This window comes from Topomyia yanbarensis, chromosome 3 (genome assembly GCF_030247195.1).
Source record: "Topomyia yanbarensis strain Yona2022 chromosome 3, ASM3024719v1, whole genome shotgun sequence".
Taxonomy (NCBI): domain Eukaryota; kingdom Metazoa; phylum Arthropoda; class Insecta; order Diptera; family Culicidae; genus Topomyia; species Topomyia yanbarensis.
The window spans coordinates 408,569,118-408,592,344 of NC_080672.1; the positions used below are offsets into that span (position 1 = coordinate 408,569,118).

Consider the following 23,227-nt stretch of genomic DNA (forward strand, 5'->3'; position numbering starts at 1 on the left):
TGGCATCTCTGAAACAGACTACATCTCATTCATATGGTACGTACGCATTACGCCAAGAAGACGCTGGAGTATCTTGAGCAGAAAAAGATACCGTACGTGCCGAAAGAAAGGAACCCGACCAACTTGCCGCAGTGCCGTCCCATTGAGGATTTTTTCGACTCCCTCAGTGCCCTAGTGTGCAAAAATAATTGGCGAGACAAGAACACGTAGCAGTTGACCACCAGGATCCGGAATTGTATCCGGAAGAAGGACGTCAGTGCCGTCCAGTGCTCTTGTGAGAGCATCGCGACTAAGTTGCGTCGTACGGCTGACCAGGGCCCCTTCTCTAATATTCATTGACGTTTTTTTGAAGAATAAATATTGTTTTTAATAAAAAAATCTGAATGCGTTGAAGAATTTTTTTGTTTGTCAACTACATGACTGAAAAAAACTCATTTTTATTGAACACCTGTTATTAGGCTTACAGGAGAAAAACCAGGACAAATCAAGCTTTTTCCTCGACGTCCCAGGACACCAGGACAGTCAGTGAAAAACCAGGACATGTCCTGGGAAACCAGGACGTATGGTCACCCTACTGTAGCACTATGTTGAACATGTCCGGAAATGCCAAGCTTGCAGTCTTCTGTGCCACGTTGGGGATACCGTCCGGACCGGGAGCTTTCTTCACTTTCAGTCCTTTTGTCGCTGTAAGGAGCTCATCGTTGAGTTGTCATAGACATTTTCACCGTCTGCATCGACGTATGGTATTGGCGACTATGCGGCTCAGTCATGCTTTAGAAAGAAACCATCCACGATAGTCTTCAGTTTGCCAGCGCACATTTCAGTTGGCGTCGTTGGACCCTTGATCTTGGCCAACACAACATGATACGCGTTGTCCTAGGGATTGACGTCTGCTTCTCTTCGCAGCTCTTTGTAGCAGGTGGACTGCCTCAACGGCCCTGGTTGCTCAGAATGTCACATTACGCCCTCCCCTAACTGTCTCAGATCTTGCTCTGAGCGGGTCATCCGGCCTTCAGGCATGCAGTAAGGAGGGTACTAAATCTTTCGTTTCACCAATACACCCCGACCGTTCCTCGGTATTGTTACGTCATACGCCCTCGCCAATGTTTCCGACAGTTCGTCATTATTCGGAATTGTAGCGATGCTGTCTACACGAAGTGCTTCTACAAACAGTTACTTGCCGAAGTTCTTTATTTTCCACTTTCGCTCACCAGTCCTCATTCTTCGCGTTACTGCACAGTTCTGCCGAGCAATGGTGCCCAGCTCACTGTTACCCATCAGCGAAGAACTGCAGCATGAATGAAAAGTGCAAATCCCAGCTTCGCCAGGGCTTCCAACAAGCTGTAGTCTCTTGTGTTGACCAGCCAGCTTCCCGACTCCACGGCCCAAGCGTTAAAGTCACCTCCTATAACAACCGGCGTTCGTCCGACTAACGAGTCGCTTAGTTTAGGATCCAATTGTATTGATCCGGTTTCTACCTTGGGGACCGTTGATCTTGGTGATCACGAAGCCACTTGGATTGCCACCATTCCTGCACTATTCGCCACCCCTGAAAGATGCCGACTTTGGAGCAGATCCCACGGTCGTGGGCTGTATGTAATCGTAGAAAATGCGACGGCGGTTGTGATATCGGCTCCACGAAGGTCCTAAAGAGAATTCCACAACTTGTTGTTCCACAGGTTCCGTCTTGGTGTGTAGGTCTAGTCTGTTATCACCCTCCAAAAAGGCGCTAGAGCAGCAGTTCGTGTGTTCCCACTATTTGGGGTTTAATACCTAGTCCACGCGAAAGGGTCGTTGTTGAGAGTGTGGCCATGATTGATCGGTCGGATAGTTTGCTGTTCTAGGAGTCGAGAGTCACTACACATGAAAAAAAATTCAACCTTTTAGTGTGGAAGCTAGCAAAGAAGCGATGAAAACGGAGAAACTGTTTGCAATAGATTTCGGTCCATCATCTTACTTTCTACCCTTCCCAAGCTGTCGAATAAGGACTCGAATAACCGTACTCTACAATCGAGAGTAGAAAATGCATTGGTTTAATTTACAGTTAATTGCGATAAGGTGCTTTAAACTCTTGAAGATTATTTTTCTAGTTGAAATAAATTTTCAAACAAATCGTGTGGAAACTCTGATCTTCACTCGCTATGGCAAATAAATCCCGAAATCGGATTCGAGGACAAACCGACCCTAGTGTTCATAATAATAATGAATTCTGGAATTTATTGCCGACAAACATCAGCGGATTATTTTAATATTTTGAGTTTCCAGTTTCTTTGATCCGATCTAAAGGATAGGTAGTCTCAATTAAAACAAAACTGCCCAAATAATAATAAGATATTTTATTGGAACTTTTTTGGCTATCCATTTAGTTCACTATCTAAATATCTAGAAAAACTAGACTAAACCAATTCACTACTCTATCCTTCTTAAACCTTGTTGCTGCGTTTCCTCGTCTAACTGTTCCACGTCGATCTTTCGAATCGAGTGTTGCTTTTTCTTCTTATGCCTCAACTTGGGGTTCTTGGTCGCTTCATAACCGTTGACTTGCGGCTGTTTGAACTGCTCCCACGGATGCTCCCGCACAATTCCCCGAGCTTCATCCAAGCTGAGTCCTTTCAGTCCCATGTACTCCATCCAGTATTCCAGCTTGTTTTTGTAACGGTTGTACTCCAGTTTGAACTCTTCGCGTCCGGCTTTGCGTGGATGCCGGTCGTAAAATTGGTTTTCCTTTTCGCACTTTTTGTTGAAAACCTCCAAATGCTGAAGAAACTTGTCGTTTGGCTTCAAGCGCTGTTGTTTAACGATTTCCAAAATATCCGTGACATAACGGAAATTGCTTGTTGCCGTGCCTTGTCGTAGCATGGCCCCCAAGATTTGAATGTTAATTCTAAAAAATAGAGTTTTTATTAATGTTTAATATAACTGAGTTTCTGGGTGCCTAAAATACCTTATATCAGCGTCGTCCATTTCTCGAAGCAGAGCCCGCGCTTCTTCCTGGCTTCGGCAACCGAGAGCCAAAACTCCATACGTGACGATATCCGGCGTGAGTCTAGCTGTTTGTATCATTGTTAATACTTGCCGGGCGGATTCATAATCGAATCGCATCGAGCGTTTCTTTATGAGGATATTGAAAAAGTCTATGTCGCATTTGATGCCATACTTGAGAACGGTTGACAAAATTTGCTTTTCAGCTACGTTCGTCGGAGGAATCACATCCATCAATTCGGTCATAGTTTTAATATCTGGTTGTATTTTGGCTTGTTCCATTTCTCTCAAAAACCCTGTTGGGCCACCCAATAGCAAAAGCCGATCCTCAGGTTTTCTAATTTCGCCCAAACTGATGAGGCTTCCCAGGTGAGGTGTTCGAGATAGAAGATTGGGTGCACCTTCTGGCCCTGGTTGCTGGTTTACGACTCTGACCAGTTGCTTTTCCGAGGACGTCTGGTCGGTGCAATCTTCGAGAAGAGTTGGCTCCACATTTTCCTGGTTTAACATCGATTGCCCACTTTGACAGATAATCTGCTCAATAACTTGTTCAGTGGTTTCCAAATCACCAAGACCGCAATCTCGAACACATCTGAGCAGCAGATTGAACGAGTAGATATCCGGTAAGGCATTCATCCGATGCATTTTTTGCCACACCAAGAGAGCATGTCGGAATCCATACTCAACGTCGCTAATGCATGCTTGTAGCAAAAAATTGAAAGTATCGGTGCTCACATTGAGTTTTTTCACGATCATGTCATCTACCAGTTGAAAAGCTGTTTTCAAATCCTCACATCTACCGTAAGCTTTGATCATTGCGTTGTAATTCGACTCGTTTGGTTCATAGCCTTTCTCTATCATAATTTCACGCAGCCTGTTGGCTTTCTGTAATCCATCGCCGAGGAAAGGGCTGTTTGCACAGGCATTAAATAGCGATGTGTACGTCCCTCCTGTCACTTTCAAGCCGTGTTGTTTCATTTTATTGTACAGCTGGAAGGCCTTCTTGGTGTATCCAACACGTGCGCATCCTCCAATAACTAAATTAAATAGATAGTTGATAGGCGCCACTCGGTCCTCCTTCATTCTTACTTCAAGCACATCTATTGCTTCTTTAACCCGTTGATTCTTCAAATGATCTTTGATCAAATCCGCGTACTGCTTCGTACTTAACTTCTGTGATCGTGGAGGAAAATATTGTATAAACTTTTCCTCCTTCAAGTCACCCTCGTCCTGCACTTCCGACTCCGGAACGGAAGGTGACAGTGTTCCGAACGTGTCGGGGTCGTTTTTGAGTTCCAGCAGTGAAATATCATCTCGAAAAATGGTTTTATCGAAAAGAGCGCTGGTTTGGTGGTGCAGTTGCTGCCCCGACTGCACAAAACAAACACACGGAACTCGCCGACGGCGAGGTAAACTGGTTAGATCACGAGAGATTTTGGCTCTGAATAGCAATTGTCGACGAAACGCCTGAGCTATAATGGAAGTCATCACAGTTTTTATGATTTCTACTGCGATTCTCGCGGATTTTAACCAGAACTTGAGAAATTTCTGCGATTACCGGCTGAAATTGAAGTAACAAAACAAAACTGATTTCAAAACACTTGCACGTTCTACAATTGACAGCTGTACGGTGCAGAGATGCCAGGTACTTTTTTCAAATGTCTGCAATAATAATTTCAAAAGTCTGGGAAGAACAAGAAATGTCAGGAAAGCTAGTGTAACCAAAAGCCTTTATATTCAAAAATCTGCAAATATCTGCAACAAAACTAAAAAATCTGCAAATATCTGCAACCAAACTAGAAAATCTGCAAATATCTGCGTCATCGAAAAAATCTGCAGCTTAAATTAAAAGTCTGCGAATTTGCAGACTTGTCTGCAAATCTGGCATCTCTGGTACGGTGTCAAAAATATATTAACCAAAGAGATGTGAGCAAGTTTGAAGCATCCCGGTCAAACCATTCGGAATTTGATTCGGAATCCTGAATGGAGTCATTATGGATTCCAAATCAAAAGCAACAACCGATTCTGAGTCGGAATCGGTTGTTGATTTTTTATTTGATTTGGAAGCCATATATTATAATTAATTATAATGACTCCATTCAGAAATCCGAACCGGTTCCGGAATGAGTTTAATTGGGATGGTGTGAATGTGATCAGTGCTTGAAGCACATTTCCAGCTAAGCTCACTCGAAAATGAACCAGAATTCTGGCTGGTTCCAGTTCGTATTCCGGTTCCAGTGACACAACCGATTCTAGTTAGAAACGGTTGTGGCACTGGAGCCGGAAAATGAGCTGGAACCAGCCAGAATTCCAGATCATTTCCGGCTGAACTTTACTGTGTTCAAGACAACCGCAAGTGAGAAAGGTGCACACCAGCGATGCCACCCAGTTAAACTCATTCCGGAACAGGTTCGGATTTTTTAATGGAGTCATTATGGATTCCAAATGAAATGCAACAACCGATTCCGACTAAGAATCGGTTGTTGCATTTGATTTGGAATCCATACTGACTCCATTCAGGATTCCGAATCAAATTCAGAATGGTTTGACCGGGCGGATGTGAAGACACGTCTTCATTTTGAAGACATTTGAAAGGCTGTGAAGACGGGTTTTTTTTATTTTGAAGACAAATTTGTTTCGGTTGTCTGACCGATTTCTGGCAGAATTCTGGCTCAAAATCTAAAACCGATTCAGAGTCCTGGTCGGTGAAGACCCAGTGAGACGTCCAAAAATTTGTTTCAAAATCGTTCAACACGGGTCCAACGATGGACGTTCGTTGAACGGTTATTTGGACGTTGTCCAAATTGGTCCAACGAGCGTCCTTCATTGGACGATTTTGAAACCAACCGTTCTTAGAGGGGACAAATGAAGACATTTTTTCATGAAATATGCCTGGTATCCCTGGTGCACACACCCGGTCCAACCATTCGGAATTTGATTCGGAATCCCGAATGGAACCAGTATGGATTCCAGCTCAAATGCAATAACCGATTCTGAAACCGATTGAGTCGGAATCGGTTGTTGCATTTGAGTTGGAAACCATACTGACTTCATTCAGAAATCCGAACCGGTTCCGGAATGAGTTTAACTGGGCATGATTCGTTTCGATTACAGACACTTTATACACAGACTAGCGAAGTGTCAAAAAGTGCAGCCAAATGGACTGTCAAAAAGCCAAACGAGCATGAAGGTATAGAGAAGGGAAGTAATGGAGGAAGCCCATGCAAAGCTTATGGGATCTTGCGTGATGCCAGGAAATGTTCATTTATTTTATGTATTTAAAAACAATTGTGTTTTTTGCATCATAGATTGCATGAATCAGTGATCGAAACTCAAAATTGCATAAAGTATTCAAAATTATTGAATTACATTTTGTTTTGATTATATAAATCGACTAAATAATAGCACAGAGAACAGGCATCCATGATCGAACAAAAATATTTAAAAAATGTAAACATTTGAATTAATATACTAAAAACACTAGCGCCGCCACACCAACCTATCCCAACTATCCGTCAAATCCATTTCGAAACCGGTTCGAAATCCTGAATGGTTTCAGTATGGAATCTTGCTCAAAGAAAACAACCGATTCCGACTCTATCGGTTGATACATTTGAGCTGGAATTCATGCTGGAAGTCCGAACCGGTTCCGAACTAGTTTGACTGGGTAGAGGAATAACCGCTTTCAATTCTGTCGAACTCAGCCACAAAAAAACGTGACGTCAGTAGCGCACCTGATTTTGATATCCCAACTACCTTCGAAACCGTTAGAGATTTTACACAAATTGAATGCTGAAGATGGACGTCTGTTCTCTATGATTGAAGTATCGTCAGTACGTTTTTTACAATAACTCCCGTTTTACACCATCGATTTCGTCCGAGTTTTTTCAATAGCGATTAATGTTACTATTTACAGCTGGTATCAGCTTGATAATCGTCAAAAATACGTTATATACTTTTTCTCAAAAAAGTGTCCGGAGTCAGACGTCGGCTGTAACTTTCAAAAGAAGTTTTCAGTTGAAAACGCTGATCGTTCAATTACCTACCACAATGGGGATCCATCGTCGCAGCTTTGGGTGAAAGCTGCCGACACGTGCGAATCCCTATTATTCATCTTTTTTTTACTCCCCGCACGATTCCTTTGCATCCTCTTAAGCTTTTTTCTTGGTTCAAAACCAATAGTTCAAAAACTGTTCATATATCGATTGGTTTTTTCTGCTTTGCGGAATTGAAAAGGTTAAATCTTAAAAATGGCCGTTTCGCAATCTTATCGCGATCTTGTCTTTTCGTAATTTTTGCTAATTTCCAGTGATACCCACAAGACTTTGCGGCTTAGGCTCTAATGAATGATCTGTGTCGATCTTCCTCTTTAAATGCATCCCAGTCAAAAAGGGCAAGCTGCTGGCTAACGAGGGTGAATTTGCCAACTCGGATGCGCTAATTGCCCTTCGGGAAGCGCCAGTTGCCTAATATTAAAATTACAAATTCCCTCAGTTGCCTAATATGAAAATTACAAATAATACTTATTTTCGGATTCATTATCTACTCACATAAACACCACCAAACGATACGAAGAATCAATGGTGAAATTGATATTGCACACCAAAACTTACCACAATCTGGCGTTCATTAAGATTTTAGGTCAGAGATCTTGTTCTACAGTCGTGATTCGCTGGTTGGGCCACAGCCTTGTCCAACTAACGAATTTGATTCGCTAGTTGGACCGACTGACAAATGTCAAAAACTCTCCAAAGGAGATGTTAGCAGTGTAAATGCATCTATTCACATCTCTAAATATTGTCAGATTGATTGTCAAAGTAAATTTGACACAAGATTTTGACGTTCAGATGCTTTTTAGTTGGACAATGGTCCAACTAGCGGAGGTCCAACTAAAAAGCGGTCCGGTTAAAAAATGTCCAACCAGCGAATCACGACTGTACTATACTTCCACACGATTTCCCACATTCGTTGGCTTAATGAAGTGCACGAAACAAACAAAATTCAAGCGAGAACATCCCAATTTTTAAAAAATCAATTTTAAGCTTAATAAGCCAAACATGAACCGCCATGTTGGAAAAACGCGAAAAACAACCAAGTCCATTTCAGCCGCCAGAAAATTTGTCTAAGTATTGAAATTGCCTTTAAATCTCATTCACAAATTGCATTTGTTCCTAGGGGCAAATTTCCTGGTAGAGACCGCTCTGCTAGATTTCTGTAAGCCTTGGTTTGGCACCTCTGTCAGATTTCTGCGCGTATTCTGACGGGTTAGTTGAGCTAGGGCGAACTCTTTTTTGCTCGCGTTTTCTGACAAAACTTTGACAGGAACCGAGCAAAACCCTGACATAACTCGGACATAAACTGTGCATAGATCCAGACAATTCCTACCTGGTAGAATTTAGCACGAATCGAGCAAAACATCTGACAAAGATGTGGCAGGAAGCATGCAGAGATCTTGGCCGTACATTTCTGACTGAATTCTGGATAAAAGTGAGCAGCATCGGTTGGTTTAACCGCTTCTGTCAGGAATGGTTGTTGCATTTGAGCGAATTCGTTGCCAGAATTCTCTCACAAATCGCGCAAAATGCTCGCGAAACTCTGCCAGCATCAATTTCGCTTTGCTCAACTTTTGCTATCTTTCTGCTTGCCACGCTGACCGGGTAGCACAGGCGAGTTGAGTCAAACGTCAAACTATTTAAATCGCCTGACCCTGTTCGTCCGCATTTTTTTTGACCGGGATTTGACAGATCTCTTCCCACTGAGACGTCCAAGAAATTGTTTCAAAATCGTTCAACACGGGTCCAACGATGGGCGTTTGTTGAACGGTTATTTGGACGTTGTCCAAATTGGTCCAACGAATGTCCTTCATTGGACGATTTTGAAACCAACCGTTCTTAGAGGGTTACTCGACACTGATAGAAAAATAGTATGTAATAATACCCTCTAAGAACGGTTGGTTTCAAAATCGTCCAATGAAGGACGTTCGTTGGACCAATTTGGACAACGTCCAAATAACCGTTCAACAAACGTCCATCGTTGGACCCGTGTTGAACGATTTTGAAACAATTTTTTGGACGTCTCAGTGGGAGTACACGGAAGTTACTCCCTCCCAGTTAAACTCATTCCGGAACCGGTTCGGATTTCTGAATGGTCATTATGGATTCCAAATGAAATGCAACAACCGATCCCGACTCAGAATCGGTTGTTGCATTTGATTTGGAATCCATAATGACTCCATTCAGGATTCCGAATCAAATTCCGAATGGTTTGACCGGGCTGTTGCTCCGGAGCAAAAAATTCTTACTCCTTTTCACTCCGGTTTGCTACCAAAAGAAGAAAAAGGGAAGAAGATAATACAGGAACGTTTTTCTCCCTGTTTGCTCCGGAGTACTTCCAGTTTCTCCTGGTACTGGAACAAACCTAATATTAATTAGTAAATAGATTCAAATTCGCCGGCAAAGAATTTTTTATAAATTGTTTATTGTTTATTATTAATCGTACGATAGCCTGTCAGTTTAGTACTATAAATCAGGTCAAGGAATATTTTGTTTAATTTTATTTTCTGGTACTGGATAGCAGAAAAACGGATGGCTGATGCGGATATACAACCTGAAGTTGTTACCTCGGACGGCTTGCTACAACAGGGAGCCGAAGGTAAACTGTACGTTGGTCAGCACAATGGAGTTCGATGCCTGGTAAAGGAACGGTTTTCCAAAAAATATCGCCATCCGGATCTGGATATACAACTAACCCGACAGCGGATCAAAGCGGAACAGAAAGCATACGACAGATGTAAGGTAGCCGGTGTCAATACCCCTAAGCTGCTGGGTGTGGATGTACCAGGAAGGAAAATTAATATAGAGTATCTGGATCAGGCAATCGTTGCAAAGCGGTTCGTCGACGAAACGGCTTCAAGTGGTGTCTTAAACAATCCCAAAATAAGCTGGTTGTCTGAAGAGATAGGCCGAACGGTAGGAACATTACATGGTCACAATATCATTCACGGAGATTTGACAACATCTAATATGCTGCTTGACCCAATCAGCGATGTCAGTGGATCCGATTTTCCTTATCGACTAGTGATGATTGACTTCGGATTGTCCTTCCATTCGTTCAATGTCGAAGACATGGGAGTTGATTTATATGTGCTGGAAAGGGCTCTGCTGAGTGCCCACAGCCAGGTTCCGGAGCTATTCGAATTAGTGCTAAAGAGTTACAAGGAACACAATACTTATAAGGTGGCGGAAACGATTGCCAAATTTGAAGAAGTACGTGCGAGAGGTCGTAAGAGGACAATGATCGGATAATGTAAATAATTGTTGCATTTATTTTTTAAACAATTCATACGGTTTAAGAATGTACAATTTAACGGTTTAAGAAAGTATTAATTCAATAGTAATTCTTCAAAAGGGCGAATGAGACTTTTGTAAACAAACTTATTTCGCTCATTATTCCGCCACCGAGTTGAATTTCATGAAAAATACACATGAATTAACATCTTTACCCTTGGTAGAATCATTTTCAAATGTTTTCTGTGTTGAAATGATAACAAATTAGGAGAAATCAGCAAAACAAAAGTTTGTTTACAAATCTTATTAGCCCTATTCAAATGTTGATATGGAATTAATCCAAAAGCCTTTAATGTTATTTTGATTTAAGTTTACCTACCACCAAAAATGTTCAGTTTAAAGCCTCGATGGCATACCACCGGATGCCACAATCGTTTCTCCCGTTATGAAGCTTGCATCGTTCGAAACCAGGAATGCACATACGCTGGATATCTCTTTTGGATCCCCAAATCGCCCCATCGGAATTTGAGCCAATGCTGTTTCTTTGGCTACTTCAGACTCATGCAACTAAAAATATACAAGAATTATCGATAGCTAGTACCAAGTAGTTGAATATACTCACGGCAGCAGCAAATTTAGTTTTAATGATTCCTGGAGCGATACAGTTTACTCGAATATTCTCACTCGCCAAATCCTGACTAGCTGCTTTCGTCAACCCGAATAAGGCTGTTTTGCTTACTGAGTAAGCTCCTAGTAGTGAGAACGGTTGGAATCCGGCAATTGACGACACGAATACTATACTTCCGCCCTTGCGCTGTCTTATGTAGGGAAGAACCTCCTTGGCTAACAGAAACGAACACTTAACATTCACCTCGAAGATCTTATCCCAGGCAGACTCGCTTGCTTCTAGGACTCCCCCAACCTCTGGATTGACTGCCGCATTCGAAACTAGAATATCGATGCCGCCGTACTTCTCGACAGCTTTTTCGAATAACGCCTTCCGATCGGCACTGGTAGCGACATGGCACTTAACACCCGTCACATCTAGTCCCGCCTTAGTCAGCTGGTCCACTGCCCTAGCTACGTTCTGTTCCTTGCGGCTGCTAATCACTACTTTAGCACCCTCCTGACCCAGGCGTTCCGCGATAGCGTATCCAATGCTACGAACGAAAGGTTAAAAATACAACAGGCAATACTTGGCTCTGCAACTCACCCATCTGTAGAAGCAGTGACGACTGCGACTTTCCCCTGCAGACGAGAACCGGCTATGCTGCATAAATTTCTTCCGTTCATCGTAATTCCGGCTTGGTTAGCGAATACTTTTAACATTTTGAACTGTACCACTGTAGGTTGAATTGCCGAGATATAGCTGATTCGTTATCGTTTGATATGAACTTTGTAATGATGAGTTGCAATTATAAATACAATCAACCATCTCTGGATGAAGCTGAATGTGTGGAGTAGTAGTGCTAGGAGTGTTACTGATAGGAACAGATTATAAATAGCTATACAATGTGTGTTTGCTAAATAATGAAATATATCGCGGAACTTACGCCTACTACTATGCAAATATGTAATGTTGCCCACAGCTTTGGAATTATTACAGTGCCGTATGAAATGTTTCCGAGAATAAGCTTTCGTGTTGCGGTAAATTTTCGTTACACTGAAAATAATAGGTCGGTGGATTTTATTAGTTGGCAAACCGCTTACCGTCTTGCATAGAATTCGGACATCACATCCTGAAACAAAAATTTCACACAAGAAACGTTTCATCAAGTTTCGTTTCGTGTGGGTGCGGTGCGGTGTGGTTATATTTCCAGAGCAAAGCACATCGTTTACCGTTTGTCAGTTGGTAAGACGAATATTTGTTTAGTTTAAAAATCTAAAAAAATAGTTGAGGTTTAAAAACTATATGAATAGCACACGTGAGGACACCCGGAATGGATGCATATGAAAAATAAGAGATTTTTTTGATCCAAATTCAAGATATTGGAAAACTTTCCCTAAAAAATGTTCTGAAGGTTCAACTGAGAATGCGGATAGATTTGAAAATGAAAACCGTTGTTTTTGCTACATTTTTCATCATGAAATTTAAACAGTGCATGCGGGGCATTGTCAGAATACCACTGATTGATTTTCATGAACATTTTTCCAACGATTTGCAAAAAATGCTTTTTTAGTTTTTGAGACTTTCTCAGTTGAACCTTAATACGTACATTGAAGATTTGAAAAACAATAGAGCTTTTTTTATTCCTTTTTGAAGTTTTCTGAAGATTTCTTAGTTGAGCCTAAATGTAGCCGAAGCTTTGGAACACATAACATTCTGTTCCGGCTTATTAACACCGAATGGTTCCTGAGTCAACCAAAATAAAGTTGGAGGAATAAAAATACTTAACATTGCGGTACTTAGGGCAATATTTCAATTCTCGACAAACATGTGATTACGGCCTAAAAGCCAACTGTCAAAATCCACTTTGAATGGAAATTCCGGACAAACCGTTACACGCCAATCACAGATGTTGGTAGTAAACGAAAGAGAAAAGTTTTCTCTTTCATAAACTGTTGTGAACTGTGTTCGACTAGTAACGGTTTGTCTGGAATTTCCATTCAAAGTGGATTTTGACAGTTGGCTTTTAGGCCGTAATGATATGTTTGTCGAGAATTCTTCCATGTTTTCAAATCAACTCGAAAAAAGGTAGATTCAGGACCAGAAAATAACTCAAACTTGATTGCGCACGTTTTACCAAAGGACTCGCCCCTTTCCGAGAATAGACGGCACGACGGAACTCAGTATCTATTGCGCCAAACTGTCGACAGCTTTTGCTTCCCCTGATAATATTTCTTTTGCTCTATATTTAGGATAGCGTCTAATGTGCTCACGATAAATGCGGTAAACAACCATCATCTGGTACCTATATGATAAACGATACAAATATAATGGCCTGCAAGCAGTTTCTATTTTTATCTCCTGGTAGCTGATGTTTAATGTTTATGTGAACTTTTTTGTGGGTTTTTGTGGCTTTTCTGTGAGGAGCTGGCGCCAAATAGACTGCTATGATGGGCAAATGAAGAATATGGCGGCGATTGCAGTGTAAAAATAAAATATATGATGATGCTGTTCTGGAGTTCATTGGCATAATTTAGTATATGTGGTTAATTTGCCAAGTCCACAGGCTAATTTTGTCCCTTCGCATACTCCCGGTCTACGCATAATTATGGAATTCTCTAGAACATGTTATTGGAGCATTTACCCAAAATTTTGCGTGGTTTTTCCCGATGGAAAGGAACGACCAGGAGGTCCATGCAAAGACTGTGCTTGGGCGATCTGTCATACTATCGTGCGTTTGCATAGCGAAGGGCTGAATAAGAACACATGTTGAGCCAAAAATCAGCCTTTCGGTATGCAAAGTTGTGTACCGGTCGAGTACACCAGATGCAAGTGGCGCCAATTTCTAGCTAGATAACCGAATTGATAAAATAGGTTTAATGAGATAAACTTGTCCCTTAAATTCTGCCTTGAACAATTTCGTTTTACTTAAGGCAAACTGGGAAGATTAATGTAAAAAACATATATTTATATTTCAGCGCATGTGGAGCGGGTTACAGATACTTCACAGTTTCAAACACCTTGTATGCGTGCAGTCTACTTATCCTTCTCGTAGTTGAACTAGTGAGTGCTGCTATAGGTTGTAGCTGTCATTCTGAGGAAACACGTGTTTTGCAATTGAAAAAGTGTGGACACAGAATACAGCTTTAAAATTCTATATTTCTGAATATTATCCGAATAACATCTTTGATGGGAGGGTTAAAGCGCGCCATGCACCGACGAACCCAAAAAAAAAAAAATGGTTTCCACTTGAAAAATAACGAAAATAGCGCAAAGCAGCTCTCGGAATCTGCCGGGAGTTCCAGGAAGTGGTTATATAATGCAATAAAACATTTTGAGCAGCAGATTATAACCAATTCCCTGAAATATAATCTCCCTCCACGATAAACGACATTTACTGAAGATCATCTTATCACCATGGAACCAAAAAAACCCATCACTTTCGTCGATTAAAATTAAAAACATCGTTGAACGAGATCATAGCATGTCAGTGAGCAGCAAAACCATACGAATATGACGTCTGAGGAGCGTTCGATCGCTTTTATTGCACAACATAAACCACTTATTTCTAAAAACAATTCGACAGCTAGATTAAACTTTGTTAAGTTGGACGGAAATAGGTATGCAACTTTTTGGAGAAATGTTTTTTGAGGCGATGAGTCGAAATTTAATCAATTTGGGTCGGACAGTAAAGGTTATGTTTAATGGATGGAATAACACGACAGTTAATGGTTAAATAGATATTTTATTCTTTTCGCGGTTAATATTTTTCCTGCCGTTCTTACTCTGGCGAATTCCTATCACTTTATGTGTTTTTCATGTGCGAGGCAAGGAAACTGTCAAAATCAGGAGCAAGGTATTAGTGTATAAGAGGTTAGGCTGCTAATAGTTTCAATATAATATAATGAAAGGTATAACACTTCTCCCTCTCGTAAAAAAAAGTTCATGGTAATTAAATAAAAACATAATTATAGATTAAGCTTCTGTGGATGTTTGATAATCCTATTTGAGCGCCTGATGGGCATAGTTGAAGGTCTTTCTGGGTATCCTGGTACTGTTCTAGAAGGAGTAGTGATGCCTTGACTGACCTTGAGATTTCTTTACCGGAACGATTGGTGTGGCCCGATTACTTTGGTAAGCACACCTTCGGCAACCAGCTTATCCAATTCGCTCTCGACTGCACCTCGCATGTTGAACGGGATCTTCCTTGCCTTCATAAACACTGGTCGAGCATCATTCTTCAGCGGTAGGTGAGCTTGTACGTAAGAAATCTTCCCGATTGAATCGTCAAAAACTTTCGGATATTTCATCAACACCTCTTCCAGCGCAGTGGTGTGATCCGGAATAGCGGCAGCAATCACATTTACACCCCCAAGTACTCTATTCCAATCGATCGAGATTTCCTGCATCCACTCGCGCCCGTGTAGCGGATGCTTTTCCGAAACCACCACATACAAGGGTAACTTAACATTTAAGTCTTCATATTCAACTCGCGCATCGAAAATTCCCAACACTTCGATGTTAGTATTGCAGTAACTCATCAGCTTGGTTTTACTTTTACGCAATCGAACGTTCGGAAAGAAATCTTCTTTGTCTTTTGCGCTAATGATACTGCCGGCGATCCTGTATCAACTTGAAAAAGAATTTTCTTCCCATTCACCCGCAGATTCAACCCGTACTTTGCATGGCTCGATTTAGAGCCTACGATACAAACTTCGCGCACGTTTGTTTCGACATCGTCTGCATTCAAATCGGATTCGTCGACGTAATTTGCTTGAACCGAATTAGACCTTCCCGACGCTCGCGAATTACCGGCATTGGAAGCGGATTCCCTTTTACGGCATACTCTAGCTAGGTGTCCTTTTAACTTGCAGAATGAGCACACTGTAGTCATGTGCTTGCACGTATTGGCGAAATGTGACTCATCACCACAATGAAAACAAACAGAATCTTTCGAATTTTTACCAACTTTGACAGCAATTTCTGCCTTATGCACTTTGTTCGCTTTTAACAGTTTTGCATGGTGTATCGCATGAACCTCCTGGTTGGTAGCACTTCCCTCGATCTCAGCAACACCTTTTTGAGACAACTCCATACTGACAGCAACATCTCGCGCGTCTTGTAGCGTAAGATCTCGTCTTTCCAACAACCGGTTCCGAATGTCGTTCCTCTTGATGCCGAACACCAGCTGGTTCCTCAATGCCGTCTCGAGGTAGTTGCCAAAATTGCAGGTAGTAGCGGTTCGGCGAAGGGCAACTAGATATTCGTCGATTGACTCTTCCGGGGAAATAGCATTCTTGTCGCCCTGTCTGCGACACTTGAAACGAAAATTTTCGCTTATTTCTAATGGTTGGGGGTTGTAGAATCTATCCAGCGTATCGACAATCTGCTGATACGTTTGGTCATCCGGCGAAGCAGGAGCTACTTTGTCACATATGACGTCATAAGAATCCGGGCCCATGTGGTGGAGCAACAGGTTTCTCTTCAAATTTTCCTCAACGATCCCGTAAATGGCAAACGCCGTCTGTAAGCGTTGAACCCACCGTTTCCATTGAAGTTTCTTTTTGTCGAACGGCTCAATAGAAAACGTCGGCGGACAGACGGCTGGATTTACAACCGGACCCACAGCAGCAGGGTTTGACATCGTAGTAGCAACGCTCAGAACTTTCTAGACACAGCCGAACGCAGATTGTTTACCTGCTTTGTTTTTTCCGCATTTTCCGCAAAACTAAATTGGATGCGTAACCGTCCTCGTCACCAAGACTGTGGTGTCGGGCCGAGATGGAATAACACGACAGTTAATGGTTAAATAGATATTTTATTCTTTTAGCGGTTAATATTGTTCCAGCCGTTCTTACTCTGGCGAATTCCTATCACTTTATGTGTTTTTCATGTGCGAGGCAAGGAAACTGTCAAAATCAGGAGCAAGGTATTAGTGTATAAGAGGTTAGGCTGCTAATAGTTCTAATATAATATAATGAAAGGTATAACAAGGCACCATAATCCTCAGTATAGGTACCATAAAATTAGTACAACATGGTGGCGGTTGTATTGTGTGTGCTTTTTCATGACATGGGTGGAGCCAATCGTGAACGTTGATCACAGAATGGATCAGCATCAGTGCCAGCAAATATTGTAAGATCATATGGAGCCATCTACCGGTCCATGTGGTGAACATTTATGCATGAAAACGACACGGTTATTTCAATAGTGGCTTTTTGATCAAATGGTTAATGTTCTTTCATGATCTGCACACCGTCCAGACCTAAATCTAATATAAATTCTGTGGAACGACATGGAAAACACGTCGAAGAGAAGAAATTCAATAATTTGAACGATCTCTGGATCTCAAACAATTTGAATGATCAAGGTTGGAAATTAGAATGCTGTAAATTCTAATGGAGCGATATTGTAAGCTGGTTGAAAGCTTCCCCCGTTGTCGAGAGACTGTTTTCAAGCAAAAATGATTCCCGACTAAATACTAAACAGCTATGAATCATTAGACTTTATCTAAATAGAATTAACAGCAATTTTTAAAAATGTGCTGATTCTGTGTACAGGCCCAATTAACCTTCCTTGTTAATTTAATTCATATAAAGATAGATTTTGTCTAATACTACGCTATACGATTTATTTTCATGTACCCACTAACAGTACACTACATGTCTTGAAAGAATTCGTTAATTATCTGTTTGATTTTATTACGTAGTCCGGTCTTTAAGTGTTGGGGAAACGAGTGTGCTAATTCTGTGTCCAGCACTGTATACAGTGCCTCATATACGGAATCCACTGAACGAGTCAACGAATGCATTCGATGAGTGAGCGGGTCTTCATTCATTCAGAATTCAATTCCTACCTGTTTACTGACGTTCAATTCATTTCTAGTATATTTTGAGCCACTCACTACCAGTGCATGTTCGTTTACTGTTCGGATTGCACACACATGGAGATGGAGAGACGATTCATCGCATTCTCTCTTGATTCGTTGCTTCATGTTCACTACGCTGATTGTGTGCGGTTGAACCATGGATGAATGGCTATCTGATACAATCGAACGAATGAGTGAATATTCCCATGCCTGTCTAGATGAAATTAACAAAATGAATGACTGAACAAAATTAGTGAGATTATTAAAACGAATAAAATGTGTGAATCGGAAAAATAATATAAAATTGCATACACGGAAAAAGTAAATAAAATATGTTAAATGAATGATACGAACAGATGCATGAGATAATAAACTGATCGGAATGCATTCAAAGAATGAAATGAATACAATAGATAACATGAGGTCAAATAAACAAAATGAATAAAAAGAATGCTAAATAAAAAAATCATAAAATGAAATGTTCATATATTTTAAATAAGTCAAATATTTAAAATGAAAAAAAAATAATCAAAACAAATACAATCCATGAAATGAATGAACTGGAAAAAATGAGTACATAGAATAAAATTTAAAGAAAGTTATTTAAATAAATTTCACGAATTTCAAAACCATTGTTTCAGAATATTCTGAAATGTTCGTGAAAATCCTGTTATTCTTTGCATGTTTTCGTACTTCCTTTCTTGACGGTGTTTTTATGATTATCTGGTATTTCTACTTTATTGATGGGCCTGAATTAGTCATCAGGAAATATAGAAATCAGAAATTTGTTTTGGAATAAAAGATGTCTTTTTGGTCACAGATATCTGAAAAATGATTTTTGTACAGAATAGAATTTTCAGGTTCAGTATTTTAATGCGTAATTGAATATAGTAAACTGAGATAAGGCCACCTGCAAATAGTTTTCATTTGCATTGAAGTATAAAGAAAAGAGTGCCAAGTTTCTAGGTTATGTTGGCAATTATTTTATTGTCGATGGCACAAAAGCCGTACATTCAGTCTCAATGCAATCTCTTTCCACCCATCCTTATCACTTGCGAATTGTTTCGTTCGGAATTCTCGTTCTGGAGATAATTAATGTATACATATTGAATTAATTTCGAAAAAAAAACAAAAAGGTAGATAAATGAAACTCGGCAGACTAATTACAAAAATTGCTGAAATAGAAAAATGTTAAAATAAATTAAAATGGATAAAATGGAAAAGAGAATAGCATTTAAAGTGAAGAAATTCGATAAAATGAACGAAAAGTATATGGGAAAAGAAACTAAGAACGTGATAGTTCTGAAAAAGATAAAGGCTGGGTAATGCGTAAGACAGAGCCTCTTCCCAGCAACTTCTATCCCTACCTCCCCGGGAACTACGAGCAACCTTAGGGAAGATCGGGTAACCAACCCCGGTGGGAACTTTGGTCGTAGGCTGACAGGGAAGGGCAAGTTCGCTGCAAGCCTAAGCGTCTGATCTCCAGGAGGAGCGGCTCAAAACAGCGTCTGTTCCCCATGTTAGGGGCGGCTGATCATCGTCCGAGTGCCAGTGAAGGACTCTAAGCTCAACTGTGCACTATGGTCCTCCGGAAAGTTAGGAAGTTGGTGTCAGGCCCTGCGAGCCAGCCGTCCAAAACCCATTGCAGCGAAAAGTCAACAAGATAAGAATGCGAACCGATACCAATGGCGACGACCACTGCGACGAAAAGGGACTAGCGAATGGAAGCTCGGAACGTGGAACTGCAGATCTCTCAACTCCATCGGGAGCACCTGCGTACTCGCCGATGTTCTCAAGGACCGCGGGTTCGGAATCGTAGCGCTGCAGGAGGTATGTTGGACAGGATCCATGGTGCGAACGTTTAGAGGTAATCATACTTTCTACCAGAGCTGCGGCAACACACATGAGCTAGGGACAACTTTTATTGTGATGGGCGATATGCAATGGCGCGTTGATCGGTTGGTGGCCGATCGACAAAAGAATGTGCAGGTTGAGGATCAAGGGCTGTTTCTTCAACATCAGCAAAATAAACGTACACAGCTCTCACTCCGGAAGCACCGATGATGACAAAGACGGTTCTACGCTCAGCTCGAACGAGAATATGACCGCTGCCCAAGCCACGACGTCAAGATCATCATTAGGGACTTAAACGCTCAGGTAGGCCAGGAGGAGGAATTCAGACCGACGATTGGAAAGTTCAGCGCTCACCAGCTGACGAATGAGAACGGCCTTCGACTCATTGATTTCGCCGCCTCCAAGAATATGGCCATTCGTAGCACTTTCTTCCAGCACAGTCTCCCTTATCGTTACACCTGGAGATCACCGCTGCAGACGGAATCGCAAATCGACCACGTCCTGATCGATGGACGGCACTTCTCCGACATTAACGACGTCAGGACCTATCGTGGCGCTAACATCGACTCTGACCACTAACTGGTGATGGTTAAATTGCGCCCAAAACTTTCCGCCATTAATCATGTACAATACCGACGGCCGCCTCGGGACGATCTGGAGCGACTGAAGCAACCAGATGTCGCCACTGCCTACGCGCAGCACCTCGAGGCAGCGTTACCGGACGGACTTACTTTCTAGCATCACAAATTATTCCCACAAAACCAATCCCTACATGCACCAATGTGAATCCTTCTCAGGTCACAGGTCATAAAAACCAAATTTAACATACCCTTTAGTTAGGCCACTTGAAACGAGGCCACACTCATATTTTCCCACAGATCGTAAATTACTTGAACGATCGTTTTCAAATCCAACTTGCATAACCAGATGGGCGCATTCCAGTTAAACCATTCTGGGTCGCACCACTTGTTATAGCAACATTCTCACTAGGTCATTATTATGCAGAGGCGACAAATAAACAGCGTAACCAAACAAAAGCACCGATAGCAACCAAGGCACCCATACTTATTCATTGATTTGTTTTCCCTTTTTTACGCTACCCGTACATAATTATGTACTTTGAAATTGTAACTGACTCCTCCCATTTTGATGTACATAGAATAGTTTAAGTCAGGTTAGCTAGGTTAGCTCGTAAGATTTTTAAATGGAATAAACCAGATTATGAAAAACTACCAACAAGGGAACAGCCTTGCGTTTAAATTATCAAATATCCAAAAAGGGACGTGGCCCCTCTAGAGGACTGCTGGAGAACAGTAAAAGCAGCCATCAACAACGTAGCTGAGGACATTGTCGGGTACGAGGAACGGAGACGATGGAACGATTGGTTCGACGAGGAGTGCAGAACGGTTTTGGAAGAGAAGAATGCAGCGCGAACGGTCATGCTGCAGCATGGAACCCGACAGAATGTGGAACGATACAAACAGAAGCGGAGGCAGCAGACACGCCTCTTTCGGGAGAAAAAACGCCACCTGGAAGAAGCGGAGTGCGAGGAAATGGAACTGCTGTGCCGTTCTCAAGATTCACGGAAGTTCTACCAGAAGCTCAACGCATCCCGCAAAGGCTTCGTGCCGCTAGCCGAAATATGTAGGGATAAGGACGGGAGCCTGCTGACGGACAACCGTGAGGTGATCGAAAGGTGGAAGCAGCACTTCGACGAGCACCTGAACGACGAGGAGAATGTAGGTACAGATGACCAAGGCAACGGAGGATTTGACTACGTCAGTGCAGTTGAGGACGGGAGTGAACCAACTCCCACGTTGAGGGATGCCATTCAACAGCTCAAGAACAGTAAAGCAGCTGGCAAAGATGATATCGCAGCAGAACTCATCAAGTTGGGCCCGGAAAAGTTGGCCACTTGTCTGCACCGATTAGTAGTCAGGATCTGGGAAACCGAACAGCTACCGGAGGAGTGGAAAGAAGGGGTGATCTGCTCCATTCACAAGAAAGGCGACCATTTGGAGTGTGAGAACTTCCGAGCGATCACCATTTTGAATGCCGCCTACAAAGTGCTATCCCAGATCACCTTCCGTCGTCTATCACCTAAATTAGTTCGTGGGAAGTTTTCAAGCCGGCTTAATCGATGGCCGGTCGACAACGGACCAGATGTTCACTGTACGGCAAATCCACCAGAAATGCCGTGAATACCAGGCCCAGGTCCTGTTCGTTAGCTTCAAGGCCGCATACGATAGTATCGACCGCATAGAGCTATGGAAAATCATGGACGAAAAAAGCTTTCCCGGGAAGCTGACTCGACTGATAAAAGCAACGATGCACGGTGTACAAAACAGCGTAAGGATTTCGGGTGAACTTTCCAGTCCATTCGAATCTCGGCGGGGACTGAGACAAGGTGATGGACTCTCGTGTCTAATTTTCAACGGAAGGTGTGATGCGACGAGCGGGCTCAACAGCCGGGGCACGATCTTCACGAAATCCGGCCACTTTGTACGACGACATGGACATTATCGTCCGAACATTTGGAACGGTGGCAGACTGTTGGTAAATTCGTCCAAAACAAAGTATATACTGGTAGGCGGAACCGAAAACGACAGGATCCGGCAAGGAAACAGCGTTACGATCGACGGGGATATCTTCGAGGTCAAGAAGGATTCACCCCCGCACCAAATACACCATGTACAAAACGCTTATAAGACCGGTGGTTCTCTACGGGCACGAGACTTGGACCATGCTCGAGGAACCTGCAAGCGCTAGGAGTTTTCGAGCGACGTGTGCTAAGGACGATCTTCGGCGGTGTGCAGGAGAACGGTGTGTGGCGGCGAAGGATGAACCACGAGCTCACTGCACTCTATGGCGAACCCAGTATCCAAAAGGTGGCCAAAGCTGTAAAAATACGGTGGGCAGGGCATGTTGCAAGAATGCCGGACAACAATCCTGCAAAGATGGTGTTCGCTTAAGATCCGTTTGGTACAAGAAGGCGAGGAGCGCAGAGAGCACGATGGGCGGACCAGGTGGAACGTGATTTGGCGAGTTTTGGGCGTAACCGACGTTGGAGAGCTGCAGCTACAAATCGAGTATTGTGGAGGCAAATTGTTGATTCAGTGTTATCATGAAATTGATGTTGAACCAAATAAATGAAATGAAATGAGTTCAGAAAAAAAAAGAAAAAAAACTGTATAAATGAATGAAAAAACGAAATAAATTTAATAAAAATTAAAAAAACGAATAAAATATAAAACGAAAATTCCGAATGGAATTAGGAACAGGAAAAATGAAGAAAATAGAAATAAATTGTAAATTTTTAAGAAAATGACAAAAAACAGTAAAATTTCTATTATAGAAAAACTACGTCTAAAAAAAAACTGCCAAATGGAAAATTGTTACTATTTTTTAATTGCCACAAGGTTCTATTGTATCGATTTTGTAGGGTATTTTCGGCAAATGTACGACTAAGAGAAACGATAGCAATGAAATTGAAAGATGGATAGGTATTCTAGAGCGAATCAGTTATACACTTAGAACGGAAAACTAGGGACTAGGCAGGCTAATTTGGACATGATCGAAAGGAAATGTGAAGAATCCTTTGCCTTCTGCTAAGTAGGAGTTGGGCGTTGC

At 41.9% G+C, this 23,227-nt stretch overlaps 3 protein-coding genes across 3 annotated transcripts; 1 reads left to right on the forward strand and 2 right to left on the reverse strand.

The window, feature by feature from the left end:
• Positions 1-2,348: 2,348 nt before the first annotated feature.
• LOC131689307 (pentatricopeptide repeat-containing protein 1, mitochondrial) lies at positions 2,349-4,595 on the reverse strand. The gene is made up of 2 exons (XM_058974303.1): positions 2,945-4,595; positions 2,349-2,884 (listed from the first exon to the last, which is right to left on the reverse strand). Exons 1-2 carry the CDS (start codon positions 4,468-4,470, stop codon positions 2,410-2,412), a joined length of 2,001 nt encoding a protein of 666 aa, XP_058830286.1. The 5' UTR covers positions 4,471-4,595; the 3' UTR covers positions 2,349-2,409.
• Positions 4,596-9,213: 4,618 nt separating this feature from the next.
• On the forward strand, positions 9,214-10,372 carry LOC131689309 (EKC/KEOPS complex subunit bud32). Its single transcript, XM_058974305.1, has 2 exons — positions 9,214-9,488; positions 9,559-10,372. The coding sequence occupies exon 2, from the start codon at positions 9,567-9,569 to the stop codon at positions 10,284-10,286; it is 720 nt and encodes a 239-aa protein (XP_058830288.1). The 5' UTR covers positions 9,214-9,488; positions 9,559-9,566; the 3' UTR covers positions 10,287-10,372.
• Positions 10,373-10,431: 59 nt separating this feature from the next.
• Positions 10,432-11,745, reverse strand: LOC131689308 (dehydrogenase/reductase SDR family member 4). The gene is made up of 3 exons (XM_058974304.1): positions 11,482-11,745; positions 10,891-11,428; positions 10,432-10,835 (listed from the first exon to the last, which is right to left on the reverse strand). The coding sequence occupies exons 1-3, from the start codon at positions 11,595-11,597 to the stop codon at positions 10,665-10,667; spliced, it is 825 nt and encodes a 274-aa protein (XP_058830287.1). The 5' UTR covers positions 11,598-11,745; the 3' UTR covers positions 10,432-10,664.
• Positions 11,746-23,227: the final 11,482 nt, after the last annotated feature.

Excerpts from the sequence above, each read along its gene's own strand:
- LOC131689307 (XM_058974303.1), bottom strand. The coding sequence starts at position 4,470 with ATGACTTCCATTATAGCTCAGGCGTTTCGTCGACAATTGCTATTCAGA. Across the intron at positions 2,885-2,944 it reads ATGGACGACGCTGATATAAG|AATTAACATTCAAATCTTGG; the intron begins GTATTTTAGGCA and ends TCTATTTTTTAG.
- LOC131689309 (XM_058974305.1), top strand. The coding sequence starts at position 9,567 with ATGGCTGATGCGGATATACAACCTGAAGTTGTTACCTCGGACGGCTTG.
- LOC131689308 (XM_058974304.1), bottom strand. The coding sequence starts at position 11,597 with ATGTTAAAAGTATTCGCTAACCAAGCCGGAATTACGATGAACGGAAGA. Across the intron at positions 11,429-11,481 it reads GTCACTGCTTCTACAGATGG|CATTGGATACGCTATCGCGG; the intron begins GTGAGTTGCAGA and ends TTTCGTTCGTAG. Across the intron at positions 10,836-10,890 it reads AAACTAAATTTGCTGCTGCC|TTGCATGAGTCTGAAGTAGC; the intron begins GTGAGTATATTC and ends GTATATTTTTAG.